The 20,735-nt window shown below is 43.1% G+C and overlaps 1 protein-coding gene across 1 annotated transcript in view; it reads left to right on the forward strand.

The window, feature by feature from the left end:
- Positions 1-2,846: 2,846 nt before the first annotated feature.
- Positions 2,847-20,735, forward strand: part of ELF5 (E74 like ETS transcription factor 5) — a 33,381-nt gene continuing 15,492 nt past the window's right edge. Inside the window, exons 1-2 of the mRNA XM_040410693.1 lie at positions 2,847-2,938; positions 17,717-17,834. Of these exons, the coding sequence (XP_040266627.1) occupies positions 17,720-17,834 (115 nt within the window). The 5' untranslated portion in view covers positions 2,847-2,938; positions 17,717-17,719. The remainder of the gene's footprint in view (positions 2,939-17,716; positions 17,835-20,735) is intronic.

Below are 20,735 nucleotides of genomic sequence, written 5' to 3' on the forward strand. Positions count from 1 at the left end.
AGCTGGCTGGCACTGTTATGGGGCATTGTAAATAGCACTGTTATGGGGGCACTGTAGCTGGCTGGCACTGTTATGAGGCATTGTAAATAGCACTGTTATGGAGGCATGGTAGCTGGCTGGCACTGTTGTGGGGCATTGTAAATAGCACTGTTATGGGGGCACTGTAGCTGGCTGGCACTGTTGTGGGGCATTGTAAATAGCACTGTTATGGGGGCACTGTAGCTGGCTGGCACTGTTATGGTGCATTGTAAATAGCACTGTTATGGGGGCACTGTAGCTGGCTGGCACTGTTATGGGGCATTGTAAATAGCACTGTTATAGGGGCACTGTAGCTGTCTGGCACTGTTATGGGGCATTGTAAATAGCACTGTTATGGGGCACTGTAGCTGGCTGGCACTGTTATGGGGCATTGTAAATAGCACTGTTATGGGGGGACTGTAGCTGTCTGGCACTGTTATGGGGCATTGTAAATAGCACTGTTATGGGGGCACTGTAGCTGGCTGGCACTGTTATGGGGGCACTGTAGCTGGCTGGCACTGTTATTGGGGCACTGTAGCTGACTGGCACTGTTATAGGGCATTGTAAATAGCACTGTTATGTGGCACTGTAGCTGGCTGGCACTGTTATGGGGCATTGTAAATAGCACTGTTATGGGGGCACTGTAGCTGGCTGGCACTGTTGTGGGGCATTGTAAATAGCACTGTTATGGGGGCACTGTAGCTGGCTGGCACTGTTATGGTGCATTGTAAATAGCACTGTTATGGGGGCACTGTAGCTGGCTGGCACTGTTATGGGGCATTGTAAATAGCACTGTTATGGGGGCACTGTAGCTGTCTGGCACTGTTATGGGGCATTGTAAATAGCACTGTTATGGGGCACTGTAGCTGGCTGGCACTGTTATGGGGCATTGTAAATAGCACTGTTATGGGGGCACTGTAGCTGTCTGGCACTGTTATGGGGCATTGTAAATATCACTGTTATGGGGGCACTGTAGCTGGCTGGCACTGTTATGGGGCATTGTAAATAGCACTGTTATGGGGGCACTGTAGCTGTCTGGCACTGTTATGGGGCATTGTAAATAGCACTGTTATGGGGGCACTGTAGCTGACTGGCACTGTTATGGGGCATTGTAAATAGCACTGTTATGGGGGCACTGTAGCTGTCTGGCACTGTTATGGGGCATTGTAAATAGCACTGTTATGGGGGCACTGTAGCTGTCTGGCACTGTTATGGGGCATTGTAAATAGCACTGTTATGGGGGCACTGTAGCTGGCTGGCACTGTTATGGGGCATTGTAAATAGCACTGTTATGGGGGCACTGCAGCTGGCTTGCACTGTTATGGGGCATTGTAAATAGCACTGTTATGGGGGCACTGTAGCTGGCTGGTACTGTTACGGTGCAATGTGAATAGCACTGTTATGATGTACTGAGGATCTGGAATTTTGGAAATAAATACTTATACCTGTTCTCCTTTCCCATGTCCACATTTCGGGAAGTTTGGTTTCATTGTCCGGAGGTGGGATGAGGGATGAGTTGATAATAAAATATATTGCAGTTTCCTGGTTGCGGCAGACAGATCCGCCCGCTCCACACCTCGCTGAGTTCGGATGATTGCACAATTAATAAGAGATTAGCATTTCTTGTAAGATTGCTAAAAATGCCCCTCAGGAGTGATAATTACAAAAACTGGCAGATGATCGGCGCCCTGTTCTCAGGAACTTATGCACAGATTTCGGCCTCATGCACACGGCCGTTGTGCGGTCCCCAATACAGGCAGCATCCATGCAGCGGGCCGGTCCCATTCAAATTGAATGGGTCCGTGGTCTGTCCGCACCGCAACTCTCTCCGTAGTGCTTCAGGTGTCCCGTTCCATGACTCCGTTCCGCATCTCCGGAATTGCAGACCCATTCAAGTGAATGGGTCCGCATCCGTGATGTGGGGTGCACGCGGCCGGTGCCTGTGGATTGCCGACCTGCCGTTTGCATAAATAATGAACTCCACGGGACTTCCAAAGAGTAAAGGTGCGTTTATTCACGTTTCGGTCCGCTCTATGGAACCTTTCTCAAGCGTCACTGCTTCCATAGAGCGGACCAAAACGTTGCTGTTATTTGGTGAATAAACGCACCTTTACTCTTTGGAAGTCCCGTGGAGTTCACAACCTGAGCAATCCTGAATGGCTGTCAATGAAAGGGTTTAAAAGGAGAGCTATCATGGAGGGCAGGAGGTCTCCTTTGTTATAACGGTCATAAATGATCATAATGATCCTATGTAAGATCAGGCCGGTCAGTGGGAAATGCCATTCATCGTGTGCAGCAGGGCTTTGCTGTGCCCTCTGGATAGAGTTAAAAATCTTCCAGTATGGATTCCATTGGTATAATGGCTTCCAATGCCCATGATTGAAAAGGGTTGTCCAGAATTAGAAAAACATGGCCGCTTTCTTCTGGAAACAGCGCCACACCTGTCCTCAGGTTGTGTGTGGAATTACAACTCAGGCCCATTCACTTCAATGGAGCCGAGCTGCAATACCAGACACAACCCATGGACAGGCGCTGTGTCTAGAAGAAAGAAGCCTTTTATTATTATTATTATTATTATTATTATTATTTTAGCGTTATTAACACCATCCTTTCCAGATTGCCAGTCTATGGCTATCAGGGAGTTGTAGTTTTACAAGATCTGGGTTTGGAACCACCACCTTAAAGGGATGGCTAGCAGTGGTCCATACAGGTAATGAGCCTGTGTTTTGCATTGAGTAGTATCTAGAGTAGTCATCATGTTCGTCACAGAATGGGTGTGTTCCTGAACCTGAAGAACCAACCTAACCTGTTCAGATGCCCACAGTCGGCGGAGTCTTCTTCACTTTCCACCAGAGGAGTCGACTCGCACACAGTTCGTGTTTTCTTCAGGCTGTCCGGAAACTTTACGAACCACCATAAGGTGAGCATCTGGGTCCTTAATCCTGACCCCACCAGTAGGGAATGTAGACACCCCCTAGTGGTCGATAAGGAGGGTGATTTCTGACTTTAAACCAAGCGTGATTGCTGGTTTTCAGCCACTGTACTCTCAGGTGTAGTGGTCCTAGTAAAAAGTCCGCCCGTGCTCACTTCTTCATATACTACATCTCACGAGTCAGTTTTACATACTGCGGGCTCAAGGTTTTCTGTCCCTTTAAGAAAATTTAGAATGGTTTCCTATCAAATTATATTATCGTTCTGGTTTTCATGTTAATAGTTAGGCCTCATGCACACGACCGTATCCGCTTTGTGGTCCGCAAACCGCGAATCCCGGGGCGATGGTGCCATTTTCGTTTTCCCTTCTATAGAAATGTCCTATGGCACAGACCTATGGATGTGGACAGAACACGCAGTGCCGTCCGCACTTTTTGCGGCCTCATTGAAATGAATGAGTCTGCTTCCGATCTGCGAAAAATTGGATCAAAAATACAATCGTGTGCATGAGGCCTTATAATAATGAATATATTAATTATAATGTTATATGTAATAATAGCTATGTATAGATAATATTCCATTTTGCATAGGTTTTATGTTGTTTTTTTTAGCCCTAAAGGGGTAGTCTGACCGTTTAGAATGAAAAAATTCGAATCTAAATATTAAGATATCAAAATAATACTACGAATAAATTATTGTAAGAAAAGCTATATTAATAATAACAACAGACGAGAAAACAGAGGGGATCCCTCTGTCAGCTCATTGGCGTAACAGAGAAGTGATCAGGGGGTGCCAATGAGTTTCCATGGCAGCCAGGGGCCTACAGATAGAAAACGGGAGGGAATCCCTGTATCACCCTATAGGCACTACAGGTAACTGATCGTAGGGAGCAAATGGGTTTCTATGGCAACCAGGGGCTTAGGCCTAGTTCACACGACCGTATGGCTTTTATTGTTTTTTGCGGTCCGTTTTTCACGGATCCGTTGTTCCGTTTTTGAGTTCCGTTGTGTTTCCGTTTCCTTTCTGTTTTTCCGTTCCGTTTTTCAGTATGCCATGTACAGTATACAGTAATTACATAGAAAAAATTTGGCTGGGCATAACATTTTCAATAGATGGTTCAGAAAAAACGGAACGGAAACGGAAGACATACGGATGCATTTCCGTATGTGTTCCGTTTTTTTTGCGGACCCATTGACTTGAATGGAGCCACGACCCGTGATTTACGGCCAAATATAGGACAAGCTCTATCTTTCAACGGAACGGAAAAACGGAAATACGGAAACGGAATGCATACGGAACACATTCCGTTTTTTTTGTGGAACCATTGAAATGAATGGTTCCGTATACGGACCGTATACGGAACACAAAAAAACGGCCCGTACACTCGCAAAAAAAACGTTTGTGTGAACTAGAAAAAGGGGCCTACAGATAGAAAAAGGGAGGGGATCCCTCTGTCACTACAGGTACCTGATCGTAGGGCGCCAATGAGTTTCCATGGCAGCCAGGGGCCTACAGATAGAAAAAGGGAGGGGATCCCTCTGTCACCCTATAGGCACTACAGGTAACTGATCGTACGGTGCAAATGGGTTTCCATGGCAACTAGTGTACAGATAGAAAAAGGGAGGGGATCCCTCTGTCACTACAGGTAACTGATCGTACGGTGCAAATGGGTTTCCATGGCATCCAGTGTACAGATAGAAAACGGGAGGGGATCCCTCTGTCACCCCATTGATGCAACAGAGAATCGATCGTGGGGTGCCAATGCTTTTCCATTGCAGCCAGGGGCCTAAAGATAGAAAAAGGGAGAGGATCCCTCTGACACCCCATTGATGCAACAGAGAAGTGACCGTGGGGTGGCAATCGGTTCCATGGCATCCAGGGGGTTAAAGTAGACGCCCAGGTCTGCCATCTGCCTATGCCTAAGAGGACCTAAACACTGACAGGCATAATACTCTACAATACAGAGGCGATCAAGTGAACACATAGACAAGAGCATTATCAGGACAAAAAAAAGTGTAAAATAAGTATTATAAAACATTCCAAACTATAAAAAAAAGTGTTCTCCTAAAATAGGGTACAAAAACATACACATAATTGATGTCACCTCAACATTGACAACCAGGACTATAAACCTAACGCATTCTTTATCCTACATGGTAAACTGCCCAAAAAATGGCGCAATAGTGTTGTTGTTTGTTTTAAATAGAACAATTTTTATCGTGCAAAAGTAGTAAAACATAAAAACTCTTTAATGTTGCTATCATCGTAATCATGCCGACCCCAAAAATAAAATTAACAAGTCATTTATACCATCTGGTGAACGGCATAATAACCCAAAAAAAAAAAAAAAAGACCCAAAAACAGATGAGTCCTTAATGGGTTGGAACATTTGCATATTTGTGATTTACCCATTAAAAACTGAAAACTATCATGTGGATGAGCCGAAAAAAACTCATTTTTCTGGCAGAATTCTCACGTCGTCTGCTGGATGTGTGCGCACCGCCTCCTCGCTCCTAAGGAGGCGGGGGCCGGTAGGAGCATGTTCCTGGCTGTCATTGCTCCCTCCATTAGTCTGGGTGCTGTCTGGTTTCCAAGATATTACCACACAAAGCTGTGAATTATGTTGTCACTTCCAAATCCAGATAATTACCGCGTGCGGGCGATTTCTGTCCAGAATATCACAGGAAGGTTGGACAGAAAACCTAAAAGCAGAAGCCTAGAAAGGATCAACTCCCCCATAGAGAAGAGTGGCTTCTTCTCTAACAGGGACCAGGTACCTCCATTCTTTGGATCGGCGGGGTCCAAGCAGTCGAGCCCCCTCCATTGGATATTGAGTCTAGTCCATAGACCATGGAGTCTTTTTTTTGCAAAAACGCCAAGACAGTTCTTATAGGAACCATTATAAACTTGCCATACACATTAGCATGGACGTACTGGCTAATGCCCAGGGGGCCACCCTCCGCACTGCCGCTGTCCAGGTACATAATGATCTGATGCGCTCAGAACGGATGCGGTAACAAGCCGGATCTGGCATCAAATACCACTGTAAGTCAATGGGTGCCGGATCCGTTATTTTTTTTGGTGTCTGAAAAACCGGATCTGGCACCATTGACTTACATGGTTTTTAGTGCTGGATCCAGCTCGTTCAGTTTCCCATGACGCACACAAAAACGCTGCTTGCAGCGGTTTTGAGTCCGGCATGGGAACATTACAAAACGGAACGGAATGTATTCTGGTGCGCTCCGTTCCAGTTTCTTCAGTTTTGTCCCCATTGACAATGAATGGGAAAAAAACTGAAGCCTTTTTTCTCCGGTATTGAGATCCTCTGCCGAATCTCAAAACCGGAAAGGCAAACACAGATGTGAAGATATCCTAACTGAAGTGTGAACGCAGCCTCACACATATATGGTACTAAAACTGTTACTAGTAAATCATCTCAACATGCATTGTGTAGATGTGCCAGGTTTGTGCTTATACACAGCAACAAATCTGAGCACCCAGAGCTGCAGTGTAAAGCATGGGAGAGAAATAAAATGCCTTTGTGTCAAATGATAGATAAATAAACAGATACATACATAGATGTGAAATATTTGCATTAATACATAGATAGATAAATAAATAGAAAAGATATACAGTACAGACCAAAAGTTTGGACACACCTTCTCATTCAAAGAGTTTTCTTTATTTTCATGACTATGAAAATTGTAGATTCACACTGAAGGCATCAAAACTATGAATTAACACATGTGGAATTATATACATAACAAACAAGTGTGAAACAACTGAAAATATGTCATATTCTAGGTTCTTCAAAGTAGCCACCTTTTGCTTTGATTACTGCTTTGCACACTCTTGGCATTCTCTTGATGAGCTTCAAGAGGTAGTCCCCTGAAATGGTCTTCCAACAGTCTTGAAGGAGTTCCCAGAGATGCTTAGCACTTGTTGGCCCTTTTGCCTTCACTCCGCGGTCCAGCTCACCCCAAACCATCTCGATTGGGTTCAGGTCCGGTGACTGTGGAGGCCAGGTCATCTGGCGCAGCACCCCATCACTCTCCTTCATGGTCAAATAGCCCTTACTTTCAAAGTTTTCCCAATTTTTCGGCTGACTGACTGACCTTCATTTCTTAAAGTAATGATGGCCACTCGATTTTCTTTACTTAGCTGCTTTTTTCTTGCCGTAATACAAATTCTAACAGTCTATTCAGTAGGACTATCAGCTGTGTATCCACCTGACTTCTCCTCAACACCACTGATGGTCCCAACCCCATTTATAAGGCAAGACATCCCACTTATTAAACCTGACAGGGTACACCTGTGAAGTGAAAACCAGGTAGATAGATAGATAGATAGATAGATAGATAGATAGATAGATAGATAGATAGATAGATAGATAGATAGATAGATAGATGATAGATAGATAATAGATAGATAGACAGATAAGAGATAGATAGATAGATAGATAGATAGATAGATAGATAGATAGATAGATAGATAGATAGATAGATAGAGATAGATAGATATGAGATAGATAGATAGATAGATAGATAGATAGATAGATAGATAGATAGATAGGAGATAGCTATAAGAGTTAGATAGATAGATAGATAGATAGATAGATAGATAGATAGATAGATAGATAGATAGGAGATAGATAGGAGATAGATAGATAGATAGATAGCTATAATAGATAGATAGATAGATAGATAGATAGATAGATAGATAGATAGATAGGAGATAGCTATAAGAGTTAGATAGATAGATAGATAGATAGATAGATAGATAGATAGATAGATAGATAGATAGATAGCTATAATAGATAGATAGATAGATAGATAGATAGATAGATAGATAGATAGATAGATAGATAGATAGATAGATAGATAGGAGATAGCTATAAGAGTTAGATAGATAGATAGATAGATAGATAGATATTAGATAGACAGACAGATATGAGATAGATAGATAGATAGATAGATAGATAGATATATAGATAGATAGAGATAGATGATAGATAGATAGATAGATAGATAGATAGATAGATAGATAGATAGATAGATAGATAGATAGATAGATATAAGAGATAGATAGATAGATAATAGATAGATAGATAGATAGATAATAGATAATAGATAGATAGATAGATAGATAATAGATAGATAGATAGATAGATAGATAGATAGATAATAGATAGCTATAAGAGATAGATATGACACGGGATCTCCATTCCTTTGTGACTTCTCTTCTGCAGATGTTTCCTGTCCTCTGAGATGGGACGCGCCGGTTGTCCCTTTAAGAAATGGACATTTCTGCCTTTCCCTGATATCAGGTCGGGTTCCCACAAGTTTCTGTATTATTTTGGCTAGGATGGCGCCCACAGTCCTGTACACACTGACACGAAGCACACCCTGCGCCATAGTGTTATCTCCGGAGCAGTGAGACCTCGTGCGGGGGCTCCTTACACCAGACCGCTGTGTTCTGCAGATGTTTTCTCTTCTCTTCTCTGGGTGAAGTGAAAGCGAGAACAATGCATTGCGTATTTTGCGGAACGGAACAGCTGGCTCCTAATAGAACAGTCCTATCCTTGTCCGTAATGCGGAAAATAATAGGATATGTTCTATTTCTTTGCAGAACGGACATACGGAAACGGAATGCACACGGAGTCACTTCAGTTTTTTTTTTGCAGAACCATTGAAATAAATGGTTCCGCATACGGTTCACAAAAAGCACGGAACGGAAAGAAAATAACGTAAAGAAAATACATTCATGTGCATAAGGTATTACAATAAGGCCCCTTTCACACGAGTGTGATTTCCGCGCCGGTGCAATGCGTGATGCGAACGCATTGCGCCCGCACTTAATCCGGACCCATTCTTTTCAATGGGTCTGTGTACATGAGCGTTGTTTTTCACGCATCACTTCTGCGTTGCGTGAAAAACACAGTATGTTCTATATTCTGCGTTTTTCACGCAGCCCTGGCCCCATAGAAGTGAATGGAGCTTCAGTGAAAAACGTGAAAACCGTATTGCATCCGGAAGCAAGTGCGGGTGCGATGTGTTTTTCACTGATGGTTGCTAAGAGATGTTGTTTGTAAACTTTCAATTTTTTATCACGCGCGTGAAAAACGCATCAATGCGCATTTCACCCGCGTGAAAAAACTCTAAAACTTAACGCAATCGCAGACAAAACTGACTGAACTTGCTTGCGAAATGGTGCAAGTTTTCCTGAACGCACCCTAATCCGGATCGTTTGTGTGAAAGGGGCCTAAGGCCTTATTCACACGTCCGTTGTTTCTTTCCTGATCTGTTCCGTTTTTTGCGGAACAGATCTGGACCAGATCTGGACCCATTCATTTTCAATGGGTCCTGAAAAAAAACAGACAGCTCAATGTCTGATTTTTTTTCAGGACCCATTAAAAAAATGAATGGGTCCAGATCTGGTCCAGATCTGTTCTGCAAAAAACGGAACAGATCAGGAAAGAAACAACGGACGTGTGAATGGACCCTAAGGGTTCATTCACATGATGGATTTGAAAATCCCCATCCAAAAATTTGCGAGGAATCCGATCTGATTTTAAAAGCAGGTTTTTTAAGGTGCATTTATACACATTTTTGATGCTTTTTTTTATACTTTTTTGGGGGAGAGGTATACTCTTCAATGAAAAACTGTGGCTCTATGAAAAAAAAAACAAAAAAAACGCACAGACACGTACCGCGTAGTTTTTTGCCGCTTCCCATTTATTTCAATGGTAGCATTTGGGGTGGGCTCATATCACGCTTTTTCCCGTCCTTTTAACGTATACAAAAAAAGTATACGTTAAACGGATGCCTCAGACTAATGCTAGACAGTGGCATCCGTTCACCATAGAGTTCCATTGTAAAAAAAAAAAAAACGTGATGTGAACCCAGCCTTAGCCCGGATTCCGCACCAAGAAAGGGCACGCCGCTTCTGTTTTCTGGTGCGATATGAACCATGCCTGACAAAAGAAGCTAATTCTGCTGCCCATTGAAATGAATGGGAGGCTGCTTGGAGTTGATTTTTTTTTTGAGGGGGGGGGCTGATTCTGACTCGTAAAACGCCCTCACTGTATAAATTCATGGCTAAGGGGCTCCCCCTAGTGGTGACTACTTGCAGAAAGATTTTTATCATTGAACTGTGTGAGGCTCTACACCTTTTGGGCACCGTGTGGCACCTACGGGTGTAGTTACACCCATGCTTAAAGGAACACAAACTAGAAATAATAAAAAGATCTTTCAGCACAGTGTTTGTTTAACAGAAACGGCGCCACTCTTGTCCATAGGCTGCGTCTGGTATTACAACACAGCCCCATTCAAGAGAATGGGGCTGAACCCAAAAGTGGGGCTGTTTCTGGAAGCCTCATACACCCCATTAAAGGGAGTCCCTTAGGGGCCCTTTCACACGAGCGAGTTTTTCGCGCGGGTGCAATGCGTGACGTGAACGTGTTTTTTTTTCACGCATCAGTTCTGCGTCGCGTGAAAAACACACGCAGCATGTTCTATATTCTGCGCTTTTCACACAGCCCTGGCCCCATAGAACTGAATGGGGCTTCAGTGAAAAACGTGAAAAACGTATTGCATCCGGAAGCAGGTGCGTTTTTCACTGATGGTTGCTAGGAGATGTTTGTTAACCTTACGTTTTTTATAACGCGCGTGAAAAACACATCAGAACGCATTGCACTCGAGCGGAAAAAACTGAACAACTGAACGCAATCGCAGATAAAACTGACTGGACTTGCTTGCAAAATGGTGCAAGTTTCACTGAACGACTCTGAACGCATCCGTCGCGCTCGTGTGAAAGGGGCCTTAGTGTCCCTAGAAACCTGGCCTATTGTGAACTATTTTGTACTCGACCTGCAATAGATTTTAAATTTGTTTGATAAAGGGGTCAATTACATCCAATTATTAAGCGTCTCAAACCTAAACCGGATGAAAAACCGCACAATCCGAAATGACCTTTTGCGTAGGCGTGAAAAGCAATGCTCTCTTTGAAAGCGTAACAAAGTATCAGGCATTGTTTACCTTTTACAACAATGTTCTGGGACTTTATTAGTATCCATAGCGGATAATATACTATTATGATTATAGATTTGGTTTTTAATGCAGTGCAGTACCTACCATAACCACCAGGGGTTACACTAGTCAACTGATATAGAAAGCAAAAAAAAATGTTAAATAGTTAAAAATGTTAATAGTTTCTGAATCTTGCATTTCACAATTGATTATATACAGCAAGTGCAGCTATCATTTGTATAGAGGATGAAACCATCCGTGTAAATGCAGCCTGCAACATAGGGACAGACATCTTGGCCAATAAGGTTCAGCAGAGTGCAGTGCCTTTGCAGATCAGTTGTTAAGTGCACCGAGGGCGGGCTCAAGCCATTCTGTGCACCCTTGCTCCTCCTGCTTCGGCTGTCAGCTCCTCCCTCTTCTTCGTGATTGGCAAGTCTAGGTTCCAGAACAGTCGCCTTGCCAATCAAGAAAGAGAAGGAGGGGTTGAAGCAGGAGGAGCAAGGGTGCACAGAGTACCCGCCGTCAGTGCACTTAACTGTCCGGTTGCATGTGGATTAGGCCGCATTCAAGCATATGTGGATTTTCACGTACTGCCGTCCTGCTGAGTGCACGAGCACATGGCGTCATTGGTTGCTATGACACTGTGCGCTTCGTGTCGCCGCCGCTGTGCAGTAATACACTGGTATAGATCATATGAGTGTATTACTGTGCAGCGGTGGCACGAAGCACACGGCGTCAAGGCAACCAATAAGGCCGTGTGCTCGTGCACTCAGCAGGACGAGTTTTCACGGACCGTGGTCCGTGAAAATCAACGTATGTGTGAATGCGGCCTTAAAATAACTTTTTTTTTCGTGAATGCACCAACGGATCGCTATGTGAACGGTATCATTATACTCAGCTGAGCAAGTCCTACAGAGAAGAAGGCATGGCGCCTGGTTTATCGGTCAATTTCCTTGTGACAGACTCCATTTAATATGAACACAACATTTTAAAGCTATGCTGTGCTTTATAAGTAATGTATGTACACAGTAACTCCCCCAGCAGAATAGTGAGTACAGCTCTGGAGTATAATACAGGTTACAGGGGTATAATACAGGATGTAACTCAGGATCAGTACAGGATAAGTAATGTATGTACATAGTGACTGCACCAGCAGAATAGTGAGTGCAGCTCTGGAGTATAATACAGGATGTAACTCAGGATCAGTACAGGATAAGTAATGTAATGTATGTACACAGTGACTGCACCAGCAGAATAGTGAGTGCAGCTCTGGAGTATAATACAGGATGTAACTCAGGATCAGTACAGGATAAGTAATGTATGTACACAGTGATTGCACCAGCAGAATAGTGAGTGCAGCTCTGGAGTATAATACAGGATGTAACTCAGGATCAGTACAGGATAAGTAATGTATGTACACAGTGACTGCACCAGCAGAATAGTGAGTGCAGCTCTGGTGTATAATACAGGATGTAACTCAGGATCAGTACAGGATCAGTAATGTGTGTATACAGTGACTGCACCAGCAGAATAGTGAGTGCAGCTCTGGAGTATAATACAGGATGTAACTCAGGATCAGTACAGGATAAGTAATGTATGTACACATTGACTGCACCAGCAGAATAGTGAGCGCAGCTCTGGAGTATAATACAGGATGTAACTCAGGATCAGTACAGGATAAGTAATGTAATGTATGTACACAGTGACTGCACCAGCAGAATAGTGAGTGCAGCTCTGGAGTATAATACAGATGTAACTCAGGATCAGTACAGGATAAGTAATGTATGTACACAGTGACTGCACCAGCAGAATAGTGAGTGCAGCTCTGGAGTATAATAAAGGATGTAACTCAGGATCTGTCCAGGATAAGTAATGTATGTGCACAGTGACTGCACCAGCAGAATAGTGAGTGCAGCTCTGGAGTATAATACAGGATGTAACTCAGGATCTGTCCAGGATAAGTAATGTATGTGCACAGTGACTGCACCAGCAGAATAGTGAGTGCAGCTCTGGAGTATAATACAGGATGTAACTCAGAATCAGTACAGGATAAGTAATGTATGTACACAGTGACTGCACCAGCAGAATAGTGAGTGCAGCACTGGAGTATAATACAGGATGTAACTCAGGATCAGTACAGGATAAGTAATGTATGTGCACAGTGACTGCACCAGCAGAATAGTGAGCGCAGCTCTGGAGTATAATACAGGATGTAACTCAGGATCAGTACAGGATAAGTAATGTATGTACACAGTGACTGCACCAGCAGAATAGTGAGTGCAGCTCTGGAGTATAATACAGGATGTAACTCAGGATCAGTACAGGATAAGTAATGTAATGTATGTACACAGTGACTCCTCCAGCAGAATAGTGAGTGCAGCTCTGGAGTATAATACAGGATGTAACTCAGGATCTGTACAGGATAAGTAATGTATGTACACAGTGACTGCACCAGCAGAATAGTGAGTGCAGCTCTGGTGTATAATACAGGATGTAACTCAGGATCAGTACAGGATAAGTAATGTATGTACACAGTGACTGCACCAGCAGGATAGTGAGTGCAGCTCTGGAGTATAATACAGGATGTAACTCAGGATCAGTACAGGATAAGTAATGTATGTACACAGTGACTGCACCAGCAGAATAGTGAGTGCAGCTCTGGAGTATAATACAGGATGTAACTCAGGATCAGTACAGGATAAGTAATGTATGTACACAGTGACTCCTCCAGCAGAATAGTGAGTGCAGCTCTGGAGTATAATACAGGATGTAACTCAGGATCTGTACAGGATAAGTAATGTATGTACACAGTGACTGCACCAGCAGAATAGTGAGTGCAGCTCTGGTGTATAATACAGGATGTAACTCAGGATCAGTACAGGATAAGTAATGTATGTACACAGTGACTGCACCAGCAGGATAGTGAGTGCAGCTCTGGAGTATAATACAGGATGTAACTCAGGATCAGTACAGGATAAGTAATGTATGTACACAGTGACTGCACCAGCAGAATAGTGAGTGCAGCTCTGGAGTATAATACAGGATGTAACTGAGGATCAGTACAGGATAAGTAATGTAATGTATGTATACAGTGACTGCACCAGCAGAATAGTGAGTGCAGCTCTGGAGTATAATACAGGATGTAACTCAGGATCAGTACAGGATAAGTAATGTATGTACACAGTGACTCACCTTTTTATATAAATTCTTTCACACAATTCTGTGTTGTCTGAATGTCAAACCTCCTCCTGACATTTCCCATAGAAGAGGATTTGCTTGATACAAAATACCGTATAAACACACCTGGATACATAAACCTGCAGACACCACAAGTAACAAATGTAAGGGATGGAATTACTATTGTGTGAGCCAAGTAACTGCACAAGCATTTACTAATCATATGAGGGACTGATCAGATTCATCAAAAAGAAAGGGGAGCTATGGGTGCGGGTCAATAGGAGACAGCGGGTTCTAAAACACTGAAGCACCTGAGCCACAATGTAACTTCTATACCAGGGTCCCCCAAACCTCAGTTACTATTTATAATAATGCTGCCCTCTTAATAATAGCGGAGTCTGTGGGTACCAAGAGACCTCCATTATGGTGCTGGGTTTTACCTTCCTGGACAAAAGGGCCTGGTGTTTGCTATCCACACCTTTTCCATATGCCTCAGGCCAATTCCTCCGGAGAGGGTAGTCATGCACAGATTTTTGCCACCCAGGGATAGGGACCACATGAGTTGCCTCTAATGGGAAATGTGTGATACTTAATTTCTCCTGTGGTGGCGCTGCAGAGAAATTGAACACTTGGTCTGAAGTCCTCCAGAGAATTCAGTCAATCGCTGTGATCACCGAATGCAAGGTGTGATTGACATATTGTTAAGGCCTACTGCGCACGAAAGTGTGCGCCCCATGGCCGCGCTGCGGCCGCAAAATGTGGGCCGCAATGCATGAACACCGTCCGTGGGGCAGTCGCAGCGGATTGCGGACCCATTCACTTTAATGGGTCTATGATCCGGCCGTTCCGCAAAAGGTAGGACATGTTCTATTTTTTGGCGGAACTGAAGTACGGGACGAAACCCCACGGAAGCACTCCGCGTGGTGCTTCCGTAGGGTTCCGTTCTGTGCTTCCGTCCCGCACCATTCCGCATCTCTGGATTTGCGGACCCATTGAAGTGAATGGGTCCGCCACTGTGATGCGGAATGCACAAGGAACGGTGCCCGTGTATTGCGGATCCTCAAATGCGGTCCGCAATACGGCAACGGGACACCTACGGTCGTGAGCAGGAGGCCTAAGTGTCTTTTTTTGCAAAAAGGGGGATTGTTCTTAAATATCAATTAGCAGAAGGAGAAGTGTTTGTACCTTTTATCATTGAGCACAGTACGGACAATAACAGATCCGCGTGCTTTGCCGGCTGTTATGCGGTAAACAGTCCTGACTTGTAAAATAGACAGCGTTCCTCTGTGCTTCTCGATAATCCTCCCAGGTCCTGGGACATTGTGACACTATTTTTAATCCAAATAGAAAAACATCTTCTCAGTGGGTGGATGCAATGTGTGCGGTGACACTGGGCGGGTGATGACACAAACCATGTTGATGTGAGGACAATACAATGTTTGTGTTCTACATGTTAATATCAATTGTTGGGGAGGATTAATTAAGAGTCACCTTACCCCAAATACACCCTTGTTTGCCGACTCCATCAGAATCTCACCCTAAGGACTAATTCACACGAAGCCCATGTGAAGCCCGTTGCCGTATTGCGGCCCTCATACAGCGGGTCCCGTAATACACGGAGTGCTTCCATGGTGTTTCTGTACGTGCCTCCGCACTGCAAGAAAGTAGCGCATGCACTACTTTTTTTGCGGTGCGGATCGCGGACCCCATTCAAGTGAATGGGTCCGCGATCCGCATGCAGCTGCCCCACCGGGTACGGAACCCTTAAGTCCGTGGGCACGAGCCCTAAACAAAATATCTTGTGAAAATATAAAGTAAGGCACTTATAGGGGAACTCCACCAAATGTTATTTTATTTACAGAGCTCTGGTGAATGAGGGCTGTATACTATAACTCGATTTACTTTTACACTGAAAATGATAACTTTTACGACTATCCATGTAAATATAAGGAAAAGACTTTCCTCTGGGCATAGACCTCACCTCTGAGAGACATGATATGTCTGTGCAGGTGACCATGGTCGAAGCAAAGGCCGCAAAAGAATGAAAGCAAAATATTAGTAAAGGTCTTGCCTTTATTATGGCCGCCGTAAATAGAGAAAAGCCTTGTTTTCACTAAAGTGATCTTAAAATTTAGCCTAAAATGGGTTGCCATGTGAAAAATTTATCTTTCATTTTAGTTATTGGTAGTAGTCACAGACCCCCGCCAATAGTATATTGATGATACCCATCTGCTAGACCAGCATAACGCAGATACTGGGACCAAGGATTAGAAAAGAGGTCCCAAAAACAGCACCGATCTTATCCATGGCTGTGAATGAGCTGTAGCACCTGACACAATCAATGGACAAATGTGGCGCTATTTCTAAAAACCAAGTAGGTCTTTTGTTTTTCTGAATCCCAGACCATATTAACTGCCTGAATAAAGTACGTTTAAAAACATTTAATCCAACGGTTAATTTGAATCCCAGACAACCCCTTTATAAGATTTCACAGAAGAGGTCATACAGTCACCTCTTTGTATTAAGCTTGGCTCAACCTTGGGAGATGGAAATGTAAGATAATATGTCTACATATTTACCTTTGGCGGGATGTTGTCAGTGTTGACTCTTCTGCACCTGTAGCCCATAACTTGCTGTCACTTCAGAGTTATGGACACCTTTGGATCCTTTTTTTTTTTTACTATGGGTCTACATATATTTTTGGCTTAAAAATCAAGCCAAAAAGGCCACAAAACCTTGTGTAAATACATCCTAACTAGGCTGGGTCTCCAACCAGAATTACCTACCTGGGATCATTATAATCCCATATAGAACCCTACTTAAAAGGAAGGCTCTGGTAAAATGTTTTTATCTGCCCAGGGTACCCCAAATATACCATATTTTTCACTTGTATACTTGTTTTTCATGTCATGTCATGTTTTCTTCCCGTGTTCTCACCATCACTGCATCCTGGCAGGATGTTTACATGAAGAACTTCCTGTTTTCATTGGCTTCCTGATGGGTTTTCTAAACAGTCCTAGCATTCTTTGCTCTGTCATGTTTCTCAGGGATTGCTACATTGTTCCCTCTGCTATTGTAATGTCCCCTACACCTGTCCTCTCCTTGTTAGCTAGGTGTAGTAAGCCCTGTGAAATATTACATAGCAAAGCTCTGTTAGAAAAGTTACAGAACTCAACAAGAAGCTGAAGAAAACAGGAAGTTCTGTATGTAAACATCCTGCCAGGATGCAGTGATGCTGAGAACAGGGAAAGCAAAATGTCCACATATTAAATAGGTACATGAGGAAAAATATGCAGTGTTTGAGTTACTCTGGGCAGATTTAAAAAATTATTATAAAGCTAGAGAACCCTTTTAAAGTTAATCAAGATTTCAAGCTTAGGCTCCAGAACTTTGTGAGCTGCATAACAGTCTGCAGTAAGCTCCTTAGCTCCCCCTGGTGGTGGCTGCAGACAAGTAAAGAGTATTTAAAGTGTGACATTTGTGCATTCCTAATCATTTGATTTAGACACTGATCTTTCATAAAAATGAAACTTCCACATTAACTTGTTGTTTGCACGTAATAGGTAATGATAGACTCTTCTACACACAACCTTGTTATGCCCGCGTATCATGAAGCCCATTTTTCATGGACAGACTTATTCTGCACTGACCTGTACCCTACATACAGAGACCCATCACCAGGTAAGGTGCCTTGTTTATATCTCATTTCAATCATAATCATATATGAAAAACTCGTAAAGATGTCCTCCTTACTATATGATATCATAAGAGGGAACAGAGCAGCTTTTATAAAGTATCTTCTGAACATCAAAGATGGGGGCCAGGGCTGGACTTGTCCACCATGGTACAAGAAGATCCTCCAGTTAGTCAAGGATTGGTCACGTACTGGGACCTAAAGGTCTAGCAGAAGACAACCCCACGTGGAGGTGACTTTGGAGCCAATCAATTGCCTCTAGGGTCTATTACTTAATAATCACAAATAACCTACTAGATCTTATTGAGATGGATACTGAGGTGGAGCTTGAAATCCCATTCCCACACTGATGGGAACGAACCAAGGGATATCTCTTACTGGATAATGAAAACCTTGGACAACTTTATTTGGGCACCAAATCATAAATGACTGGCCTAGAAGCAAAATTAAAGATGTTTGTCTACTTTTTATAACCCCTTTTTGTTAGACGGTTCCTCCAAAAAATAATCACAGTTTGGCCCACAAAAGGATCCCCCAGCAACCATCTGTAATCTGCTGGTGATCCAGCAGCAACAGTTCAATTTCAGTGCACTGCCTCCACAGGGGAAATGGAGTATTACAGATTGTACCCATTGAAATCAATAGGTTTCCTCGTTATGTTTGGCCGTGATGGGTCCTTCAGAGAGGGAGACACTCTATGTAGCATCTGCTCTGGCTGATATATGTCAAGGACCCTGTTCATTTGAAAACTGGTTTTATAAACTGGACAATCCAAGTCACCAGAGACTGGGTCAGTAGAGCTGTGGGCTTTGGACTGAAACACCCAACCATGGGACATCTGGGACTGCTGTTTAAACCCCCAGTACAAGGATATAAACTCCTAGTGGAAAACCGGAACTAGTGCACTAACTCAGTGAATACTGTAAATACTAACTCAAAGCCAATGGCCACAGGTGATCAGGACTTGATGCCTTCGACTAGATGACTGAACATATGAGATTGCTCCATTGAACGACTTGGAAGAATGACTGTAAGGCAATGGACACAGCCAACTGGGGCTCCAAGTCACTGACCAGCTGGGACTAGATCACTAACCCCTGGACAAACGCCATTGCTTCATGAATCAATTTAACAAGTGGAATATGAATTTTAACCCAATGGACACAATAAACCACTGGACAGCTGGGACTAGTATACTTACCTGTAGACATCAGAGACTGATATAGTAAACCTCTTACCACCAGAAAAAGGTTATGTTTGCCAATTTTCACAACCACCTGGTGCTCTAGACCACTGGACAACCCTTAGACTTCAGGCATTGATACACTTAACCTATGAACCGCCGAACACCAGGGACAGAGGCTCTACGCTCTATAGACACAATCAAATGGGCAGCACATCCTGGACACCAAGGATTAAGATACAAACCCCCAAACACCAGAGACTAGTACAGTCACTGAAAACCAAGAATAGGATAATGGACACCATCAACTGGGACTCACTGGACATGTAGGGTGACACTAGAAGCCATTGTACTAAGCCACATCGTGGGAACTGGTAGTCTTTGAAGATGTTTCGACTGGTGGATTTATTAGTCTTACTTCAATTTTACTGTCATTTTGTAGATTTCCTTTTGGATTAATATCTTTTTGTTAGGATGAAATAATTTTATATTGTGACTGTAATTAGGTTTATATTAATGTCTTTTCTAGGGACATTTAGATAAAATGTAAAGACTAGTGTTGATCGCGAATATTTTATTTGCAAATTTTTATCGCGAATATAGTGCTATATCTTCACAATCGCGAATGTTCTAGATTTTTTTTTTTTAACAGTAACCTCACTCCTTCTTGCTTGTGGGCCAATAAGAAGGCTGCAATATCTTTGTCGGAGCTTAGCAACATCCCTAGCAACCAATAGGAAAGTTTCCTACCGCTTACTATATAAGAACCTCCCCAGCAGCCATTTTATGCTGTTTTTTGCAGTTGTAAGAGAGAGCAGTGACATTGCTGTGCTCTGTGCTTTCATCTGGATCCTTATTCAATTACATTAGTTAGTTAGTTAGTTAGTTAGTTAGTTACGGTAGTTAGTTAGTTACGGTAGTTAGTTAGCTCATATCTATAATACAGATAGTTAGTGGGAGATAGTCAGTGTGGGTTAGATAGTGATATAGTGTAGCTGGTTCCAGTGCAGGGTGTTAGGTAGTGTGATAGGAATTACTGTACTGCGCATTTTCTCCAGTCTCAGGAAACTTCTAGCAGCTTGAAAAATGCACCAAAAGTGACCCCCGCCTGTACTGCGTGCGCAATACGCGCATATTACATTGCCGATTTTCGCAATCAGGAAAATAATGACTGGAGATCACGATTTCTAGAATTTTTGAATTTATGGAGAATATTATGCCAAAAATTCGCGAAATATCGCAAAAACGAATATTGCATATGCTGCTCATCACTAGTAATGACATTATCTTTATGTTTGTGCACATTGATTTTGGTCAATCCACATGAGACATTTCTATATTTCACTGTATACTGGGTGTATTCCCATGTCCTGTTTGTAATTTATTTTAGCCAGGGAGGCTTTATTGGGCACATTCCCCTGGACCTCCACTATGTTCCCTCCCGGTAGATGCAAGGGAGCCTTCAGCAATCTCCCCCACCATTCACCTTGTAGGCCACAAGCAATTTTTAGGCTGCGGCCTTCCACACACCCACTCCTAGAAGTGGCTGCAAGACAACATCAGTTGGAATCTTGGTCCATCAAATGGACTCAGATACAAAATATATCACACATCACTCCTAGTACTGGTCTTCTCCTGCTACAGGGCCCTATAGTTCTGCCATCTTGCTTTTTGCATTGTTTTTTGGCCACTTGAAGTATAAGGA

This window comes from Bufo bufo, chromosome 10 (genome assembly GCF_905171765.1).
Source record: "Bufo bufo chromosome 10, aBufBuf1.1, whole genome shotgun sequence".
NCBI lineage: Eukaryota > Metazoa > Chordata > Amphibia > Anura > Bufonidae > Bufo > Bufo bufo.